At 34.7% G+C, this 23,081-nt stretch overlaps 1 protein-coding gene across 8 annotated transcripts in view; it reads left to right on the forward strand.

Annotated features, from left to right (window-relative positions):
* The window catches only part of FAM184A (family with sequence similarity 184 member A), a 112,326-nt gene that overhangs the window by 83,658 nt on the left and 5,587 nt on the right, over positions 1-23,081 (forward strand). For 6 of the 8 annotated variants that reach the window (XM_045071170.1, XM_045071173.1, XM_004740100.3 and 3 more), the window contains 6 exons: positions 3,492-3,704; positions 8,743-8,896; positions 12,818-12,945; positions 14,399-14,583; positions 15,021-15,167; positions 21,188-21,305. In XM_045071170.1, the coding sequence (XP_044927105.1) occupies positions 3,492-3,704; positions 8,743-8,896; positions 12,818-12,945; positions 14,399-14,583; positions 15,021-15,167; positions 21,188-21,305 (945 nt within the window). The remainder of the gene's footprint in view (positions 1-3,491; positions 3,705-8,742; positions 8,897-12,817; positions 12,946-14,398; positions 14,584-15,020; positions 15,168-21,187; positions 21,306-23,081) is intronic. The other 2 variants (XM_045071172.1, XM_004740099.3) reach the window with 1 other exon arrangement.

A 23,081-nucleotide genomic window follows, 5' to 3' on the forward strand; every position in this document is an offset into this window, starting at 1 on the left:
TTAAAATTATTTACAAAGTACCTCATATCTGTCAATCAGTAGAATATGTTATAAAATGTATATTAAACACCTGTGGTATGAATTTTTAACAGAGGACTAAAATTCTTTTTTGAAATAAGGATTCTTCTGGTTTATTTAAAACCAACAAAATAAAAAGCATTAACATTTAAAATTAGAACAAATGTGTAGAAACTAATACATATACTACGTACTTTGAACATAAAATTTGAACAACAATTTTCATTTAGTCAACAAATCCCTTTCTATAATTTTGTAATAAAAGTACTGACCAAGGGGCACCTGGGTGGCTCAGTGGGTTAAAGCCTCTGCCTTCAGTTCAGGTCATGATCTTAGGGTCCTGGGATCAAGCCTCGCATCGGGCTCTCTGCTCTGCGGGGAGCCTGCTTCTTCTGTCTCTCTGCCTGCCTCTATGCCTACTTGTGATCTCTGTCAAATAAATAAATAAAATCTTAAAAAAAAAAATACTGAACAAGATTGCCCAAACTATTTGACACATAGTCTATTTTTGTTTTCTTTTATTTTGAATTAATGAAGTTGTATATTAATATGTATTTCCATAAAATATACTAAATTCAGCTGCTTAAATTACAGCTATAAAACAGGAGTTCATTTTACATTGCTTTGCTCATTATTTCTGTTTTAAAGTGCCATGTAATTTTCATGTTGAATAAAGGCTGACAATTTAATGCAGTGCTACTAATTTATTTATAAAATCAACAAAGAAGTTTTGATGCTGTATTGCATGATAAAGGCTTTCTGCATATAATTCATGTAATGGTCTTGAGCATGAATCCAGAGATTTTAGATAGCCTTAATATTGTTTTGGTGTGCTTTCAAAGTTAAGAATACAGAATATCTAAACCAAGTGTATTTGAACACTACATTGCATGATAATGTCTTTTTGCGTGTGTTTTATCCAGCATAGTTGCAAAGATTAATCTTATATCCTAAAATGAAAAATATACTTTGGAATTCTTTCACGGTAAAGTATATTAAGTATAAAATATTAAGTAAAATATTTAAGTATATTTTATTTAAGCTAGAGAGGTTTGAAAGTGTGCTTTGATTTTAAATATATAACTATACGACTATAATACCTCATTTTAAATGTTGTATTTCTTCATAGGTTTCATCCTTAAATAGTTAAAGTGTGAGCCACTTGTAGTCAGATTAACATATAAGAGCTCTTTTATTATTATTATTATTATTAACACATATTTGTTTCAGGGGTACAGGTCTTTGAGTCATCAGTCTTACACAGTTCACAGCACTCCCCATAGCACACGCCCTCCCCGGTGTCCATCACCCAGCCACCCCATCTCTCCCACCACTCCCTTCCACTCCAGCAACCCTCAGTTTGTTCCCTGAGATTATGAGTCCTCTGTGGTTTTTCTCCCTCTTTGGTTTCTTCTTGTTTCATTTTTCCTCTCTTCCCCTATGATCCTCTGCCTTTTCTCAAATTCCACAAATGCAGTGAATTTTTGAAGTGGGTATTGCAGAAAATCAGATACACTGCTATGAACTGACTGGCTTATCCCTCAGTGCACACTTAACTGGAGTACTGGACCCAGGGCTACTACTAGCGCATGTAGCACTGTGTGCAAATTGGAGAAACGGGCCCCTTCCCTTTGAGTCAATGCAAATGCTTGTCAGGGTAGACAGCTTCATGAGTAGTTTGTTCGCTGACTGGATTTTTGTCCCTACTTAGCCAGGGGCCAATTAGTAGCTTTGACAATATCAATCATTATTCTACATGTAACATAGTCTTTTCCTAATGTTCCCATATATGTTTTTTAAAAGTTTTCACCACAGACAAGGCAGCCACATGGGTCCCCATGCTGGGTCTGTGACAAGGGTTGAACTTGGGAAGAGAGTAGGGTAGGCAGGTGCCTTTTCTATTTCAAGAACCAGCTAGCTGGGAAGAAAATGACTCTACCAGTTACACATTAGTGTTCACAAACACACATTTTTATTGCCCTTTACCCTTTTATGATTTACTTTTTCTTTCTGGGTTGTTCCTAATATTCATTTCATTCTGATTTTCTTTGCATAAAATGGTAAGTCACATAGTATAATTTGTCTTAGTCTTCCAGCTGTACAGATATGGCCTTAATTGTTGCTGTAACACTGTCCTTATTTTTCCTTCTTGTTTTTTTGCATCTGTGGTGATTCTCCCCTTTTTTCTTACCCAGACCCTTTTTCCTTTGTGAAACATCTGAAGCATCCTATATCTGCCTTCCATCAATCAAAAAATCTTTTCCCATTTACGTATACTCACTTTATAGTGTCCTTTCTCCCTTAGCCTTCTTGGCCATAGAAAGTGTTTTACTTGTGTGTAAACATGTATCTTAAATTACTGACTGGAACACATTTGACAACTTTTATCTGCTTCTCCTATGTTCTCCTTAGCTTCAGACTTCTATTAGAATATGGTTGAGTAATCTAATTCCAAGTTACAGTTTTCTGTTTATGAGAAGAGAAATAGATAAAATTAAATGGTTATATCAAATGTATATGTGGAAAAAAATATATATATACACACACATACATATACAAGCGTTTCATATTTCTATTCTGCAATTCACATAATATGCAGACATATTAAGCGTGATGTCTGTGTACAAAAGGAGTAACAGATTAGCTTTCCTTAATTAAAGAAGAGTACCTGTCATTGCGAGGCTATAAATAGAGGATTTGGGGATGTTTGTGGTTTTTAAAAAGCTTGAAGGTTTGCAAATCTTTTGAATTAAATCAAAATTCAAAAGTGAAAATCCTTTTTGTTTACATAAGGATTCTAAGTTATAAGTGGATAAATCTGTTAAAGAGTAATTTTTAAATTCCCAAATAATCTTAGTTAATATTTATTGAGCATTTACTACATGTCAGGGGCCATTCTAAGTGAACTATGTGTAGTAACACTCTTCAACTGAAACACCCTGGTGAAGTATTAATAGAGCAAGTGGCAGAGCTAGGATTTTAACTCAGAGCCCACATTCTTAACTACTCAACCTTACCACCTCACAAATAAGCAGTTTAGCTTTTTATACTATCTCCTTGAGGTAACCATAACCTAATAAATACATTAACATTTGTTGTCCCATTTTTATTTCATATTATAAATTTTTATTGCAGTGTAACATAGGTGTTCATTGTAACAAATAGGTATATTCCTAAACATGGGCTACAGTGTTCTTTAGAGAGTCCACAAACTTAATACCACTAAAACAGTCTATTTTTAAAGATAATTACTAAAAATAGATTTTAAAGTAGTGATACCTAAGTATCACTTAATATCACTACCATAGATATTAAGTATCTATGAAATATTTTAAAACATTTTAAGTGGATACTTATTTAAGGCAATTATTTTACCATAGTTAATATTGTTGACATGCTTTTTTCCCTTAGACTGGCAATTTGTGAAATATGCCTTGTACTTATTCTTCATTGTGTACCATTCTGTGGCATAGATTTCCTTGCTGAAACAGAATCTGGAAATGCAGCTTTCCCAGTCTCAGACTTCTTTGCAGCAACTGCAAGCCCAGTTTACACAAGAACGACAACGACTTACACAAGAGCTTGAAGAGTTAGAGGAACAACATCAACAGAGACATAAATCTTTAAAAGAAGCACATGTCCTTGCATTTCAAACTATGGAAGAAGAAAAAGAAAAGGAACAAAGAGTAAGTTTAATATGATATATGTTCAAGGGTAATCCAACAGCCTAATAATCACCAGCTTTCAAATTCTTAAGAATTCATTTTTTGCCTCCAAATTATATATTGCTTTATTTCATTGTGTTTTCTAGAATCTGACTTCTTCTGGGGGTCAGAATGATTAAACATACACCCCAGTTACACAGTTAAAATAAGGCCAACATTTTATTTCTGTCTCCCAACATAATGCTGAGTTCATGATGAGACTAATACACCATCTGCTTTGTCATATAGTTAACAGCGGTTAAATAAATTTAGCATGGTCCTACTGAGCTGTAACCACAGTAATCACTTAGTATAATTTTGAACTTTTATAAAAGTTTTTCATCAAATTTTTAATTTTCCTCTTTCAGGCTGGATCTACAAAAGACACATATATATCCAGGATTTATTTTTTTCTTAATACCACATTTTTTTTTCCTTACACTTCTTCTCCCTTATATACAAAATTCACAATGAAATTAAATTTGGCGACATTTTTAAAATGATACCTTTCCCTATATACAGCCCCAAAGGCTATGTGAAAAGTAGTGACGGACAGATCATGCAAAAGAGATTTAAATCAAATAGAGACATTATTGGAGGAATTAAATTGTATGCTGAAATCTCCCCATATTCATTATTTCCTTCTTTTGAAAACACTAGTTTGACATAGTCTTAGTGTAATTAATTTTGGTTCGGTTTCTTTCTTTATACCATATTTTTCAATTTCTTCTAAGGACCTTGTGATAATTAAGATAAATATTTGATAGAAAAATGAAGTTTTACTAACAATGACTTTCCCCATATGTAGTTGTTACTGATATAGATTGCTCTTAATCCTTTATTTGGTTGTGGAACTACCAAAGAACTGGTAGGCTATAAAGAAATTGTTAAAACAAAAAAGTCATATTCCTTTAAAAACCATTAATTTGCCTATACAGTAAGTTGTAGTCTCTCAATCTTGTCCAAAAAGTTAAGGAAGTTTCTTTAGTCAAAATTAGGCCTTTTTTCCATTATCCTTAATAAGTATAGGTACAAAAACTGTTAACAAATTATTAATGAAGCAAATTTAACAATACACTGAAAAAAGTCTGAACATCATGATCACATGGGTTTTATTCCAGGGATATAAGGATGATTCAATATCTGCAATCAGAGTAATTACTACATTAATAAATGAAGGATAAAAATCACATGATCATCTCAACAGATGCAGGGAAAGCATTTGACAAAAACCAGCATTCATTTATGATAACTCAATAAAATGAGTATAGATGGAACATGCCTCAACGTAATAAAGGCCATATTTGACAAACCCACAGCTATCCTCATACTTAACAAAAAGCTTTTTCTTTAAGACCAAGAATAAAACAAGGAAGCCCACTCTTGCCACTTTATAGTATTGGAAGTCCTAGCCACAGCAGTTGGATAAGAAAAAAATAAATGGCATCCACATTGATAAAGAAAAAGTAAAACTATCACAATTTGCAGATGACATGATATTTTATACAGAAAACTCATCATGTCAATAAGAAAAGATAAGAAGCATATGATCAATTCAGTAGATGCTGGAAAAGCATTTGACAAAGTGTAATACTGATTCACAATAAAATCTTCAACAAAGTTATAGGAGACCTACCTCAACATAATAAAGGCTGTACATGGAAAAACTCACAGCTAATATCATCCAAAATGGGGAAAAACAGAGCCTTTCCCCTAAGGTCTGGAATAAGACAAAGATGTCCACTCTCACCACTTTTATTCAGTATAGTCCTGGAAGTCCTAGCCACAGCAGTCTGACAACAAAAAGAAATAAAAGACATACAAATTGGGAAGAAAGAAGTAAAACTTTCACTATTTGCAGATGATATGATATGATGTATATGACACTGTATAGAGAAAACCTGAATGACTCCACCAAAAAACTGCTAAAACCGATAAATGAATTCAGTGAAATCACGGGATACAAAATTAATGTGCAGAAATCTGTTGCATTTCCATACACTAATCACAAAACAGCAGAAAGTGAAATTAAGAAAACAATCCCATTTAAAATTGCACCAAAAATAATAAGATACCTAGAAATAAACCAGATCAAAGAGGTAAAAGACCTGTACTCTGAAAAAATAAAATTTTAAAACACTGAGGAAAGAATTAAAGATGACACAAAGAAATGGAAAAACATTCCATGCTCATGGGTTGGAAGAACAGATTTTCATGCAATCCCTATCAAAATACGAACAGCATTTTTCACAGAGCTAGAAAAAACAATCTTAAAATTTGGCTGGAACCACAAAAGACCCTGAATAGCCAAAGCATTCTTAAAAAAGAAAAGCAAAGCTGGAGGCATCACAATTCCACACTTCAAGTTACATTACAAAGCTGTGGTGATCAGAACATTTCACTATTAGTACAAAAAAGACACACAGATGAATGGAACAGAATAGAAAATCCAGAAATAAATCCACAGTTATAAGGTCAATAAATCTTTGAGAAAGCAGGAAAGAATATCCAATGGGAAAGTGTCTCCACAACAGGTGATGTTGGGAAAACTAGACCACTTCCTTACACCATACAAAAAAATAAATTCAAAGTGAATTAAAGACCTAAATGTGAGACCTGAAACCATAAAAATCCTAAAAGAGAGCACAAGCAGTAATTTCTCTCAAATTGGCCATAGCAACTTTTTTCTAGATAGGTTCCTTTTAGGCAAGGAATAAAAGCAAAAATAAACTCAAAAATAAACTTTTGAGTCTACATCAAAAAAGGAAGCTTCTGCACAATGAAGGAAATACTGAATAGGAGAAGATATCTGCAAATGACATATCTTGATATAAGGTTAATATTCAAAATATATAAAGAACATATAAATCAACACCCAAAAAAACAAATAATCCAATTAAAAATGGGCAGGAAACATGCACAGGCATTTCTCCAGAGATGACACACAGATATCCAACATACCCATGGAAAGATGTTCAACATCATTTATCACTAGGGAAATGCAAACCAAAACTAGAATGAGATATCCCCTAACACCTATCAGAATGGCTAAAATCAGTGACACAGGAAACAATAGGCATTGGCAAGGATGTGGAGAAAAGCCTCTTGCACTGGTGGTAGGCATGCAAACCGGTGCGGCCACTATGGAAAACAGTATGGAGTTTCCTCAAGAAGTTAAAAATAGAACTACTCTATGATCTAGCAGTTGCACTATTGAGTATTTACCCAAAGAATACAAAAACTAATTCAAAGGAATACATAGAGCCCTACATTTATGGCAGCATTATTTAAAATAACCAAGATATGGAAGCAGCCTAAGTGTCTATCGATAGATGAATGGATAATGAAGCTGTGGAATCTGAGTGATGGAATATTACTCAGCCATTAAAAAGAAGTGAAATCTGCCATTTGTGACAGCATGGATCGACCTATGGGCTATTAAGTGAAATAAGTTAGAGAAAGGCAAATACTGCATTATTTCACTTATATGTAGAAAATTTTAAAAGCAAAACGAATGAACAAACAAAATCTAAACAGACTTATGAATACAGAGAACAAGCTGGTGGTTGCCAGAGGGGAGGAGATGGGGAGGGATGGGCAAAAAAGGTGACAGGAATTAAGAGGTACAAACTTCTAGTTATAAGACAAGATATGGGGATGTAGTCAATAATATTGTAATAACTTTGAATGGTGACGGATGGTAACTAGATTTACCGTGGTGATTATTTCCTAGTGTTCATCAGTGTTGAATCACTACGTTGTATAGCTGAGCCTAGTATTTTATGTCAACTGTTCTTCAGTATGGCCCATAAACACACAATAAGCCCTCAATGGTAAATAACCTATTCATTGATATCATTTGTGAATTAGAACACATAAGCTCTTGTGTCAGTACTTTAATTTTATATATTCAGACTCTGTGAAATCTGAATCCTGTTTCAAAAGAAATCAGAACCTGCAATTTTATTGTTATTAGGTTGCTAAGCTAACATCTAAACTAAAAGCCCTTTATATTGCTGTATTTGAAGAAACCTATGCTTTTATTTTTCAGAAATAAAACACTTTAGAAACAGTGAGCATTAGTAGCCAAATATTAATTTATAAAACAGTATTTTATAGAGTTTTATAGAGTAATGGTTAAAGAAATATAACCCTGTCTTTCTCAGAAACCCATCATGTTGCTGATTATGCTAAGAAAAACCCTTCCTGGCTTAGTTTAGTCTCTAAACTTGAAGTACCCTGAGCTCTGTTTTTTCCTGTGACCACATACCTTCTTTTAGTCTCAGTGACATGCGGTATGTTTTCTCTGTTCAGTCTTATAGAACTAATCACATGAGAGGTTTGTTTACTTTTCCAGTTACCTACTTTCACACCTTCGCTTCTGTTTGCAAATGCCTATAGAAAGGTGCTACAAAATGTTTGATAAGGTTGCAGTTGTAAAAGCCATCGCCATCTCTTTCTGATCAAAAGATCTTTTCTTATTAATGCCCCTCTCCTCTCTTTTTCCTAACTTTGTGCACACAGAGAAATTATGCATTAATTTAGGTGGCTTACCCCCCTTCAGGTAACTTCAGACAGTGACTTTATTTGAAAAGGACCTTAGGTAAAGGGCCCACCCATATCCCAATTCAGACATGCTGTATTGAATTAAACTGATTTCATAAGGCTTGTTCTACTGAAGTGACCCTACTGATTTATTTTCTAAAGGCCATTTTCTTTTATCTAATTTTCCTGAAAATGAATTACGAATACATTTTCTTAATAACTGAGTTTTAGTCTGAGGGTTGCTGAGGTGGGGGGAGGGATAGGGTGGCTGGGTTATGAATATTGGGGAAGATATGTAGTGTGGTGAGTGCTGTGAATTGTGTAATACTGATCATTCACAGACCTGTACCCCTGAAACAAATAAAACATTATATGTTAATTTAAAAAAATTTTTTTTAATAACTGAGTTTTAGTAATTTTTTATTTTGTTTGCATTTGCTTCCTGAATAATTTGAGTATGTTTCTCCTGTTTTAGGCTCTTGAAAATCATTTACAACAAAAACATTCTGCAGAGCTTCAGTCATTAAAAGATGCACACAGAGAGTCAATGGAGGGCTTCCGGATAGAAATGGAACAGGAACTTCAGACTCTTCGGTTTGAATTAGAAGATGAAGGAAAGGCTATGCTTGGTATTTTGAAAGGATTATAATTTTGTCATATTTATTTGCATGTTCTCCTTTAAAACTCAGTATGAAATCACAGCTTTTTTAAAAATTTTTGAAACACCAAAATGAATATGTATTTTGTATATACAAAGTGTTTTGTATATTTGAAGTTACCAGATGAAGAGGTGAGTGTGGAGGAGTAGAATGGTTAGAACAGAAACAGTGAGGGGAGGTCCCCTCAACTTTCCCGTACTCTGGCTGTGTAAACAACACTCACTGGTGCTTCTACCTACCCTAAGGGACTAAACGGAGTCAGGACATTCAAACTTTCCATTCCCTAGTGACTGAAAGGAGTAAATAGGCATGGAGCCACATGTCCTTAGACTTGATGGTCATATGGTATTCTCCACTCCAGGATTTTGTTTTTAGAAGAAAATTCATGTTCAGGTCTGACTTTTTATGTAGATATTTTTCAGATATTTCTTTAATGGGATTTTAATCTTTGAAGTAATCAAATCACTGCCCTTTTTATAAGGAGATCAGTTGAGATTTGAAGGAAAACTGCATATGTATTTAAAGAATTGTTTTGGTGTTGTTCAAGAACTTTTTATTCCTACCATCTCATTTTCCTTTTGTTTGTTTTTTTTTCCCCCTAATTCTCTTAAGAGTTTTTATTGTATGTTGTCACATTTCAGTGGTGTACCCTTTCCAATAGGAATTGGGAATAAAAAAGACAAAGTGTTGTGGATACCTTGGGCCCCAAAAGCAAAGCCATTTGACCCAGTTCATTGTCTCTACTGTTGCTGGGAGCCCTAGGCCAAGTCATCAGAGCTCTCTCCTTTTCCTCCTTTACAAGCCACTGTGATAGCTAGGGTGAAAATCATATTGAGACTATTTATCAGACATTTGTGAGATATCTTTTTACATGCTACAGAAACTGCTGAGCAAAGAAGAATTAAAAAATGAACTGCAGCTCTATCTTTATAAAGAAGCAGCTTATAGTCAAAGGTAGAGGCAATCTATAAAATTCTCGTCCACAGGAAGCACAGACTTTCCACAGCAGTGTGAGAAGTAAAACAGGCCCAGTGTTAGCACCATTGTTTAGTCCACTGAAACTTGATTTCAGTGCCTCTCTACTGCAAAAGGACTTTTTATGATTTTTTTAAATTAAAGTTTACTTTGAGATAGTCATAGATTCATATCAGCTTGTAAGAGATAATACAAAGAGATACTCTGCGCCCTTTATCCATTTTCCCAAAAACTATAGTTCTTATCTCTACCAGAATATTGACACTGACATTATTAAGGCATAGAATACTTCCATTACCGTGTTGATCCCTGTTGTCCATTTATAGCAATATCTACTTCCCTTTCCTCCCCACCATTATTCCCGGTAACCATTAATCTGTTGTCCATTTCTGTAATTTTGTCATTTTAAAAATGTTATAAATGTAATAGCATGTAACCTTTTGGAGATCGCTTTTTTTCACTCAGCATAATTCCCTAGAGATTGGTCCAGGTAGTTGTATGTAGCAGCAGTTTGTCCCTTTTTATTGCTGAAGGACAGTTGCTGTCCTTCACCCATTGAAGGACATCTGGTGTTTCCAGTTTTGTGTAAGTGTAAATTTTCATTTCTCTGGGATAAATGCCAGGAGTGGAGCTGGGTCATATGATGATGTAGGCTTAGCTTTTTTTTTTTTAAAGAAACTGCCCAACTATTTTCCAGAATGGCTGTACCATTTTACATCTTCACCAGCAGTGAATGAGTGACAGTTTTCTTCCACATCTTCACCAACATTTGATGTCACTGTGTTGTATATTTTACTCTGCATTTCTCTAATCGCTAATGATGTTGAACATGTTTTCATGTGTTTATTTGCCATCTTTATATCTTTTCTAATTGGATTGTTTGTAAAAACTGTTGAGTTTTGAGAGTTCTTCATGTATTCTGGATACTTAATTCCTTTGTCAGGATCCATCTGGTCTAAGTTTGCCCCCATTAATCCGTTGAAATTACCCTCCCTGAGGTCACCATTTAACTTCAAAATTCCACTGCACTCCCACTTTTCCGTTCCCTGCTCTTTAATCTCATGTGCTAGTCCTGTTTCCCATGCATCTGTTAAATACTGCTGTTTCCCAGGATTTAGTTCCCAGGGCTCTGCTCCGTTTTTTGGTTTTCAGGATTTTCCTGGTTGTTTGGATTCACAACTATGGCTTTTAAGTACCATCTGTTTTGCTAGTAACTCCAAATATGTATTTAAGACCAAACTGCTTTCCTTGTGAATTAGATTTCTGCTTCTTACTGCACATTAGGAAGTTAGATATTCTAATTTTACATTTTTAAATATTAGCTTACCATCTCCCTCAGGTCCAAATCCTATAGCTCCCATTTTAATTCAGAGTATTACTGTTTACCAGTTGCCCAAGCCAGGAAGGTAGAAGATGTGTTTAACTTCTTTTCTTTTGCTTCCACACCCTGTTAGTTCCTTCCCTTAGATATTCCCTATATCTGTTCTCTTCTTGAGTCCTTTTGTCATACGCAGTTCATGGTCATATCATTTTTCACCTGGGTAATTACCATAACCTTTTCATTGATCTTTTTCCTGCAATTCACCCTCCAGACTCCCATCTGGCTAATCTTTGTTAAGACTCAAATCTCACCATGGAACTTCCCAACTTTAAATCTTTCAGTAACTCCCGTGTCCTACCTCAGTGCCTGTCAAGTTTTTTCACAGAAGTAGCCCTTAACACCAGGGAGACTGAACCTACATGGAGGCCTCAGGAAGAGCCTAACATGACTAGCTCCAAGCACAGCATTTTTTTTTTTTGAAGTTGTCTCATATTTTAGCTTTAAAATGTACAATTTGCCTTTTATTCATATCTCTTTTGTATTAACGTGAAAGTAATGGCTTTCCTCAAAATCTTCAAGTACAAATCATGTTTCAGAAGACGATCATGCATACTCTAAAATTCCCTCAGATGTACTGCCACATATATCCCAGATTGAGAACCATAAACTCAAACATAAAGTCAACAGCATTTTGTGCTAAAACTCTCTCAGACTTGGCTCCCATTTTCTTTCTACTCTGACCACGTGCTCTGTGGGCACCCAGCATACCAATCTTTTTACAGTTTACCTCATAGATTTGGTTTTCTGCTTTTGCATATGTTATCCCCTCCTCATTAATGCTTTTCTCTTTCTCCACTTGGGAGAACCCTTGCTCAAGTGATTTAGAGTGAGTTATTGTGATAGTTCCTTTGTGATAGCATTCCCAATTTCTTTCTCCTAGGACATCTGGATTCTTCTACCACTGTGCTTTCATTATAGCTAATATTCGTCTCTGCTGTTCCACTTAATTCTCTGGCATGATGCCTTTCCCTCTAACCCATGCAGTTATTAGAACAGGGCCATATTTTGTTCTCCCTTCATGTAATACGTGGCATTCAATAAGTGTGGATTGTATCAAATAATCTCAAATTCAAATCAAACTCATGACTTACAAATCAAAGCATTCACCTGCCAGTTTTTAACATCTTTCAGAACTATGTGGAAGAATTCTTACCTGGGTGGGAAGGTGCTTCCTAAATGAACATATGTTATGGTACTGTTCAGTTCTAAAATGTTAGTATTCCAATAGTGAATGAGAAAAGTTAAAAAACAAAACAAAACAAAACATTTTGTCTCCTTTCACACCTTACTGGCAAATCAAAAGCCTATATGAAACACCTTGATCCTTTTGAGCAGTTGGAAAATTTTCTTATCCTTATCAAAACTAGATAACCTTTAAATTCATGATATTCTGTGATCGTCTAGGATATCTAAATGGGCATATACAAGTGTCCTAATTTTAAAAAATAATATTCTGTGACTTTTACAATTTTTATGTGAAGTATCAATAATATTTCTAAAATACATGGACAGTTTTTATTCCCCTTGTATTCCAGCCTCTTTGCGCTCAGAATTAAACCATCAGCATGCAGCTGCAATTGATTTGTTACGGCATAGTCATCATCAAGAATTGGCAGCTGCTAAAATGGAATTAGAGCGAAGCATAGACATCAGCAGAAGACAGGTAAAGGAGGACATTCTGTTATGTGATGATTCCTTAAATGTGAATAGATGTGAATGTTGACAGTTTTCTGAAAATTATTTTGTAATAACTAGTATTTTCACTAGTTATTATTTATCATCTATATTGAAGAGTCTTATTTTTAAAGGGAAATCGGTAACTTGACTTTAGCATATTGGTCATAAAATTCATTTTATTTTATGAATTTTTAATTGAATATTTTGAGTTTTACTTACATTTTAAGAAAGCAGACAAAATATAAATAATATGAAGAGTGAAGACAGAACACTATGAAACAGCACTATATATAGAACTTTCCAAGATGATAGACCTGTTCTATATCTGTTCTATCCACTGTGGCAGTCACTGGCCACATGGCCGTATGTCTAGTGTGACTTATATGTCTGGTTTTGTTTAATTTTTAAATAATTTAAATTTGAATTTAAGTAGTCATACTGGATAGCATAACTATAGAGGTAGCAGGTGCTCAAGAAAAAAGATAACTGATATTTCCATATCACTGTAACACAGGTACTACCTATGCTTTTTAAACTTTACTCTTTGGCCAAGTGTACTTCCTTCAGTTAGAGAGTTTATGATCTTAAATGTCTGGATGGATGGATTTCTAGGCATAGAGCAATGAAGGCCCTCATTTGTTAGACTTAAAACTTTGACTTTGTTAGTCTTTAGCTATGTTAAATGATCAGCTCAAATTTTCTCTTCACTGCTATGAAGTTTTAAATGAGTCACTTTATAACCATGGAGGGAAATTTTATTTTCTCCTAACTAGGCCAACACTGGAATTGACAATGTATAGATAGACATTGTAGAAAATGGTAACTTCTAGGAAAATGGAAGGGAGCTTATATTTCAGACAAGGCAACTGCTACATCAACACTAAGCAGAAAGTCTGCTTCCTGAGCCATAGGATGTGTGTGTGTGTGTGTGTGTGTGTGTGTGTGTTTTGGCCTAGCCTCCGTGATGCAGGGCCTTTTTAAATGAAGGGATAATGGTGCCAGAATTTTATTGTAAGCCCATATAACTTGGTGAGTGTGTAGGGGACCTGCATTCTGTTCTCAGCTCTGTTGTTCATATAAATCATCCTTGAACAGATATCTCTTGGGTATTCGTTTCCTCATCTGTAAAGTGTGTGGGAGATGTGCTTTTATGGTCTTTTGGGTCTCTTGTCACCCTGATATTATCCATATAAACTGTATCCGTATAAACACTTCTTACAGATGGGAAGAGAGGAGGTCTTAGGTTTTATTTTAGCAGTTTGGTTTTAAAGCAGTGTCATTACATTTGTCATTTTCTTTCCCTTAGATAAATGCAGAAAGCAAATATTAGGAAACTTTTAAGAATTATTTGTAGGGCTTCTGGCTTGCTCTGTCAGTAGAGCATGTGACTCTTAATCCTCATAGAGGTGACTTAAAAAAAAATTATTTGTACCTTGCAGAGTAAGGAACATATGTGTAGAATAACAGATCTACAAGAGGAATTAAGGCACAGAGAGCATCACATCTCAGACTTGGATAAGGAGGTGCAGCACCTTCATGAAAACATAAGTGCCCTAACCAAAGAACTGGAATTTAAGGGGAAAGAAATTCTCAGAATACGAAGTGAATCTAACCAACAGATGAGGTATGCCATTAATTACAATAGAAGCAATATACAGCATAATCCAAAAGACTGTTGTATAGTAGTTAGAAATACAAGCTTATTTTTATGACTAAACTGTCTTCTAGCAGATATTGAAGACCATTTCTTACTTTTTTTCTTGACTGCTATAATTTAGAACATAGATGAAGTGTTTGTATTTTGAACAATGTGTATGCATTCAGTAACTTTGGAAATTGTATTATTAACTAAACTCTTTATAAAATAGAATTTAAAAAGCATTAAAGGAGACAACTTTAACAAGCTAGAAGATTAGAGCAAAGTAAGTAACTTACTTTAGGCTGTTTCCATTAGTTTTCTATATATTATACCTAAAACCATTTCAAATTTGGTAGAGTATAGAAAGTTTTGAAAGCTTGACCTCAGAATAACATATTCTTAACTAAAAATAAATTAAACAGGTTGCATGAACAAGATTTAAACAAGAGACTTGAAAAAGAGCTGGATGTCATGACAGCAGACCATCTCAGAGAGAAAAATATCATGCGGGCAGATTTTAATAAGACTAACGAGCTACTCAAGGAAATAAATGCAGCTTTGCAAGTGTCGTAAGTCATATTGTATTAAAGAAAATTCATATGTGGGATATAAATTGAGGAGACTGTGTCTAACCTCAGATTAGCTACTCTTTTAAATCTAATTGATACTTTAAAAAGAAAACTTAAGTGCTGTATTACAGATGGTAATTGTAATGTGATATTTTCATTAATGAGGATAAGGCAGTTGAGTGGCTCTCAGCTGCCATGGCTGCAGTTCCACTAGGACAATCCTTGCCTAAAGCTTGTCTGAATCATGAGCTGTCATGCTATGCTGAAAACTCTAGAGATGTCCATTGTATAATGTTAAGGAAAAAGAGCATATTGTGGCCAATAGGAATATTATGATCCCATACATGCACTAATAATACATGTTTTATATACAAATAATCAAAAGAGCTTAAAAAACAAATACAAAATTTAATGATAGTACTTCCCTCTAGGGAGTAGATTACACCGTATTAGAGGTGGGGAAGAGCAAAATCTTCCTTTTTTATTTTTTATGCTCTGTATAGATATTGTTGGAGTTCCTACAAATAAGCATTTAATTTTGATTTTAAAAATTAATGAAAATAAAATATCAGAAATAGTTACTCATATATAATAACTCCAATATTGTTAAAACCAAGATTTCTAATTATTGCTTAATGTTTTAAAGAAGTATTTAACAGCCCCTCTCTTTCCTACACACTTATAAACTGTTAACAGCCACTGTACAAATAGCATTCACTCCCATCTCTGAGGCCTGAACTCTAGTTCAACTTAAATGATCTCAGAATTAGTCTATTCTAAGCTGTTGCTGCAAATGATTTATTCACCTTTAGTCTCTCTTCTTCTAACCAGTTAAAAAAGCTGCATAAAAATATATAGATATCTCCACATACTTTAGTAAAGTCAAAATAGTGACTAATCCCATTAACCTTAGTCTCCAAGTAAAACTTAAAACTCCTAGTGTCACTGTGCCTTATCCTCACATGTCAGCCACACCAACCTCAGTTTCCTTCTGATTCTGTGTTTACAGTCTAGAATAATCTGTGTCATTACTACCTGATTACCTTCCCCCCAATCTCCAACTCATCTTCTCACATTTTACCCATTTAACTAATTAAGCCTCATGATAAATAGTGTTACATATATGTAGTATATATACCCACACTTAAGCTGAAACAAAAAACAGACACCCCCTACCTTGCTCCCCTCTCCTTGCTCCCCCAGCCCCAAGTGGTTAGCGTTTACTTCAGTAGCTCCTAAAGTGAGACACCCTCTCCTGGATACACACAGAATTTTCACATTAATAGGCATGCTAATGTTTCCTGAATGAATTTTTTTGAGGATTTCCTATAGCATGTACTACTTCGTGATGTAACACTTGAAATGTTGAAGAAACTCATGAGATCATTTTCTCAGTCAAAGTGATTCTTTAGTGTTTGGGAGGTAATTTTTAAATACTTTTGAGCCACAGTAAGTGCTCATAATCTTGGGCATTTTGCAAAAATTAGTTAGAATAAACCCTACTGTTTACTTTCCCTTCTCTTGGCCTCATTGGACGGAGGCTGAAGTCCTGGCATCCCCCTCTTCACAGTCTGAAAAAACATGCTCACAAAAAGAACCTCTCTGTCTGTCCATGTGTCCTGTCTCCTTAGGAATGTTAATTTACAAAGATTAAAGGTTTGTTTCTACTTTATTCTGATTTATGTGGTTTTACACATTATGAATTTTCAGTAGATAACAAATTACTTTTTTATATTGTGATTTTTTTAATGATCAAAGAACTAGTATTACTCATGAGTCAAATATTTTATCTGTTTTTCTAGATCTACCATTTGTTTTATGCTAGGTTAGATTAGGTCCATGCTAACCGACTGTATTTCTTTTTTCAACAGAAAACTACCACTATCATATAATTAATTAGTCTTTAGCTTAGGTATTTATTCTTTTAGTTGAAGCCAAACATACATACCAATATATTTGGACCAGTGCTGTCCAGTAGATTTTCTGTGGTAATGAAAATGTCCTATATTTGCTCTGTCCAGTATAATTGTTATTAGCCACACACAATGGCAGGTAAGCATTTGAATTGTGGTTAGTACAACCAAGGAACTGAATTTTTCATTTAATTTTAATTCAACTGTAAATAGCCACAAATGGCCTACTGGCTACCATACTGGAAAGCACAGTTTTATACAACTGGATATTTCTGTTTCATATTCCTAAATGAAGCCTGCTTGAATCTGCTGAATAGCTTAGATCAGAGGTGGTGAGCAAGGAGAGTGCATCCCAGCTTAAGAAGCTGGGGGACAAGACTTGAATGTTCTCAGCCTATTGCAAAGGACTAAGGGCATCTTACCGAAGTTCCTAACCAACTGCAGGCTGACTTTAAATCTTTGAAATTGGAGAAACCCTGTGGATTTGTGGAAGTGGGTGGTAGTGGAAGGACTGGAGAAACGAACATGGGTCGGGCTGAATCCTGGAGTGGAGGGGCCTCTGGGGCACCTGGAAGCTTCTTGCTTCTGTTCCCACCCCAAATCCTGTTTGGACATCAGGGAAGAGGGGACTAGAAATTTAAACACCAGAAAGTATCATCTAAACATTGTAGAAATGGTAATGAGTGCTGTAGCTCTTATGGAATGATTACTTAAAAAACTCTTTTCTAATGCTGGGTACTAAAGTCTTAGATTTTTGGATATTCTATAGAAATAGTTTCATTTTTGAGTGATACTATAGTAAAAACCTTGTGTCTAGTATGTCGCAGTTTTTGTTTTAGAAACAAATGAAAGAATGAACGGTTTTAAAGAACTTTAAGCTAAATCTAAACATATAAAGAACTTGGAATCATATTCGATCTTTTTTATGCAGAAAAGGGGGTTCAGAGATAATTATTGTTTGTCTAAGCTTACTTTTCTCACTGTACTGGAACAAAAGATAGTTTCTTCTTGGGGGAAACATCAAATTTTCTGTACAGGGCTATTACATAGATCAGGAATCCCTAATTGAAAAGTAACACTCTACCATGCCCAAATGGCTTACTCTTTAAAAGTTGTTTGAGTTCTTTTATCCATAATACCTTATTGTTCTTTGTTGTTGTTTGATTTTTAAATTACCATTCTGGTGTGTTCATAAACTTTGTGATGTAAGGAAAAAGTATTTCTATTGTCATGCATCAGAGTCCATGCCCATAAATTATGGGGAACTAAAGGTGCAACATTAAATTTCTTCCGTTATATATTTCTTTTCTTAAATTCCCAAGAGGATGATATAATAGAGTTTATCCTTATACAATTAAGATTCTAAAATACCTCTGTGCCAATACTGTTGTTTGGCCTAGAATCTCAGTTTACTGACTTTGTCAATTATTTTTTTAAAAAAGCATGGGAGAACTGCCACTTTGAAAACATTTTTATGCATTTCATACAACTTTTTTAGGTATTCATATTTTTGGTTCTGTTGTTCACAAACCCTAGACATTGACCTATATATTGTTGGAGAAAAAAAAAAAAATCAGGGCATGCATGCCAGGGGAGAATCCAACAATGACCTAATTAGATTTATATATGTTTTACTTGTTTTTTTCTCTCTGTATTTCTTTTAATGGAAATCTATATTTTGAGTAAAAGACTAACTTGTATGTTTCCCTCAAAACAGTGTTTTCCAGGCTTTAATCTTTCAGAATTTGGTCATTTCTGACTATCTTTGATACAGTTTTCATATTTTTAATTGATTCATTGTAACTTAAAAATTTAGCAGGAAGATTTGATTATATCTGCAGTAAAACCATTATCACTACTGAAAAATTGTATCCATTTTCTAAACAGAAGCTAGGCAATAATTAAAAATATGTAAATTATGTGACAAAAAACCAATATTATTAGATTCTAGCTAGTTATTGCTGCTGCAAGCCAGCCTGAGCCCTGTGAAATAAGGTGATACGCATATGTTGTGAAAGCCATTTAAGATACAGAACCAGACTAAGACTCTTCCTTCTTGTGACCAGAAAGATTAAAGAAGAACAAAGTAAGATCATTCCTGTAGCACCAGCTGTTAACACCTAGTCTTTGGGAAACCAGGCAGGCCTAGAGAGCTGCTTGGGGCAGCTGAAGAAAGGGACCAGGCTTTGACTTGAAATGGATCAGAGTAATGCCACGTGTTCTATTAGAATTTTGAAAGACTTAGCAATTCTGGAAGTATATTTGCAATTTAAATCTAGATCATATTACTTGTTCTCTCCTTTAATGCTTTCCCATTTGTGTTTATATGAATTTTTTCTTCAATGTAATCAATTATTTTTTCCCTTTTAATATCAAGGTATCTTTTTAAAGTTTTTTTTTTTTTGGTGATATTTAACTGATAACAATTTTGTAGGTAAATGAAAACATACACTAGAATTGAGGTGTATGTAGAACATATGTATGCAGAATGTATGTAGAACATACACCAGAGCAAAAAAGGTGGTTTGGGGATTTTAAGTGACTGTTTTAGACTCCCTTTACTTTAACCTCTCATTGTACTAGAACAAAAGAATAGAAATAATAGTTTCATTTTTCATTTTGTTTAATAATAGGTTTAAATAAGGCATTAAATTGAGCTTTTTAGCAACTATTTACTTACTGCCAAGTATTTTTGTTCAGCTGTAGGATGCAGTTCAAAAAGCTTCTTTTGCTTTTAACAATAAAGTACCACAGTGACATCTTGTGGCGACTCTGGTATAAACCCAATGCCTTCTTCCTTGACCAGATCATTGTTTCTCAGGCTTCTTAAAATTTTGCCCGTAAAATGCCATATCATGATAAAATGCAAGGTCCCTCTGTGTGAGCCAGTGAAGCAGATTTTTCACTCAGCCTGCATTATCACAAAAGAATAAAAGATAGTGAAACTAACCTCAAACTGAATTGACAAAGTCATCTCTGATCCTGAGACATTGACTTCCTAACCCCACACCTCCCTTTACCCACAAATCTTCCCGAACCCGAGAGATTAGAACTTTAGGTTGGGCCGAGTTAGTGGAGTTTTTTACTAAAATTCTTAAAATACAGAGATTCTTGGACCCCTCTAGAATTGGGAAGTGGGAGTAGATCACTGATAGATGATAGATTGTCTAGAAGTTACTCAGTGTGTGTTGAATACATTTCTCTGTGTATCTTCATTCACCATAATTTTTATTGAGCTTACATTCTGTCCTTTTACTTTGAAAACAGTAAATTTTTAAATTGCTGTCATTATTTAAATTTTCTGCTCCCCCCGCCCAAACCCCTAGTTGAGCCAGCAGTTTCCATTTGCATTCTCTTCATTCTGCCCTTTCCGATATCGATATTTTTAGACTCTGCAGGGCCTGTGGTGCCTCTGCTTATAAAAGGTGGCCTCTATTCCAGAGTCTTTTTTTTTTTGGAACCTTCGTTATTCTAGAGTCTTCAGTGGCATTCAGGCCTATTGCCTTCTTATCTCATTCTGGGCAGAAGCAGCCTAGAAAATAATTATCTTATCTGATTAATCTTTTTTACAGTGTTTATGTATTAGCTGATCATACAGAATTTTTTAATTGTGTTTCCCGTAAACCAGGAAAGAATGATGTCGTGTATGTGTCCTGTTTCCCTTTTCTCTGTATCTTTTCTTGTCTCTCTTCTATGTTACCAAGCCTTATGTCATCACACAGGAGTGTATTTTTGGTAAGTTCTCCTGATGGTGAAACCACAATTCCAGCATCATACCTATGTTTAGAGCTTAGTATTATTCAGTATATCATTTCTTCTACAGAGCTTACCTCACCTCATTCTGACATACTGTTGAATGACTTACAATCGGTGAAATTCTTCTGAAAGTAATCTGTAAAGTCTTTAATAACATCATCTACCCCCTTAGAGCCTTTAATAATACTACAGCTATTTGAGACAATCATGTTATTATGTTGAAAAATTTTAAGGAGAAAAGTTTGCTTTTAAATTTTGTATGTGTTCAATTGGACTAATTTGAATAATGTAGATATTACAGAAGAATGTGTCTGAATCCTGTCAATGAACTAAAAGGTTTCTTGTTTTCAGACTAGAAGAAATGGAAGAAAAATATCTAATGAGAGAATCAAAACCAGAAGATATACAGATGATTACAGAATTAAAAGCCATGCTTACAGAAAGAGACCAAGTCATAAAGAAACTAATTGTAAGATTTGGGGGTGGGAGGGATGTAACCATGTTAGTTACCATGTTTGCCAATCAACAGTCTATTGGCTAAGTATTAAGTAATGCTAAATGAAAATTGAAAGTATAAGATATGTGCATTGTGATTAAAAGTTTATTAAAAATGTTCATGAATAAGGATAAGAAACATAAAGTAATTTTAAATTTGGTATTAGGTAAGAGGATTGTGCCTTGGCAACATACAGTTAATATGTTATTGAAGGTGTGTATTGTTCATGTAGAATTAGAATTAGATAGGAAGGAACACATGCACACATTAGCCTGCACTGTGTACTTCCAGCTAGTTGTATTATTTTACCCTGATCCAAGGAGATACTCCATGAGGAAAGGGATCCATTTTTCTTAGGGTTCTAACTAAGAGAAGATACAGACTCTCTCTTGAGAGTCTTTTTTTTTTTTTTAAGATTTTATTTATTTATTGGACAGAGACACACAGAGAGGGAACACAAGTAAGAAGAGTGGGTGAGAGAGAAGCAGGCTCTCTGCTGGGGCTGTGGGGCTCAATCCCAGGGTCCTGGGATCATGACCTGAGCCAAAAGCAGACGCTTAACGACTGAGCCACCCAGCGCCCCTCTCTTGAGAATCTTGGTCCAATGAGGTATTAGGGTCTCTGAGCAGTCCATTAGGGAAGGAAATACAGTTTTAACAATAAATAAACTGACTTCATTATTCTTCAAGAATGAGAAATACAGTCTATGGCCATACCACCCTGAATGCATCTGACCTCGGAAGCTAAGCAGGGTAGGGCCTGGTTAGTACTTGGATGGAAGAATAAGAAATATGCAAATGTCTTAATAACTCATAAAACATTTTAGAGTTTTCTAAAATTATATATCCTGATCAATACTTAAAATAATTTTTATAGTCACTAAAAAAAAATTTTTTTTTCAGGGTAAAACTAACATAGAATGTTAATCACTCTACTGGTTCATTGATCTCTTCAACTAAAAACTATGGATGTTAGCATGCAAAGAGAGCCTAGAAGCATTTATTTCTGAAGTCTTTTCTTTAACTTTCTCTTTTCTGGCATTTAGGAAACTCATCCTGTTGGCTGGGACTATTAAGTTCCTGCTAAAAGCAGCCAGTTATCAATTGGGGTTCCTTATGGAACCCAGGAGCAGACATTGGCAGGATTTTCCAGGCATTGTGAACATGAGCACAGTCCTCATAGATTCCTCTGATTACCTTTTATTCCACACATGAAGTTAGCACAGGGATTAAATGTAATTTATTTCATCTATGCTAGAAATAGCTTTTCCAGTTCTTAGTGAACAGATGTTAAAGATAGAGTTGTATTTTATCCTCACAACAGGATAGGCATTAGACTTCAAAGAATAAAGCAAACACAAAGCAACGTAGCTAGTTGGTGACAGATTAGAAATCCAGGTAAGGATTGTTCTATACTCTTCCTACTACACACCAATTCTGCAGACTCTGAAGCACATGGGCTGAGGTGGTGCAAATGACAGTGGTAACTAAGAAGGGGCTGAAGTATCTGGTTCTACTAGAGCATAATCGTGCATTTCACACTCATGTGTTTACTTCTTACAGTCTGTTCAGTTGACACATGTTGGTGGTGAAGTAAAAGGCAGAGGATTTAACTGTATGTTGGTCACTTTTTCTCTGGTCAGTGATTAGAACTGCTGTAGTACAGTCAACCCTTGAACAGTGCAGGGGTTATGGGGCACCAACTCCCTGCATAGTTGAAAATCCACATATAACTTAACTGCCCGAAAAC

Source organism: Mustela putorius, unplaced genomic scaffold (genome assembly GCF_011764305.1).
Source record: "Mustela putorius furo isolate JIRA1106 unplaced genomic scaffold, ASM1176430v1.1 tig00003983_pilon_pilon_pilon, whole genome shotgun sequence".
NCBI lineage: Eukaryota > Metazoa > Chordata > Mammalia > Carnivora > Mustelidae > Mustela > Mustela putorius.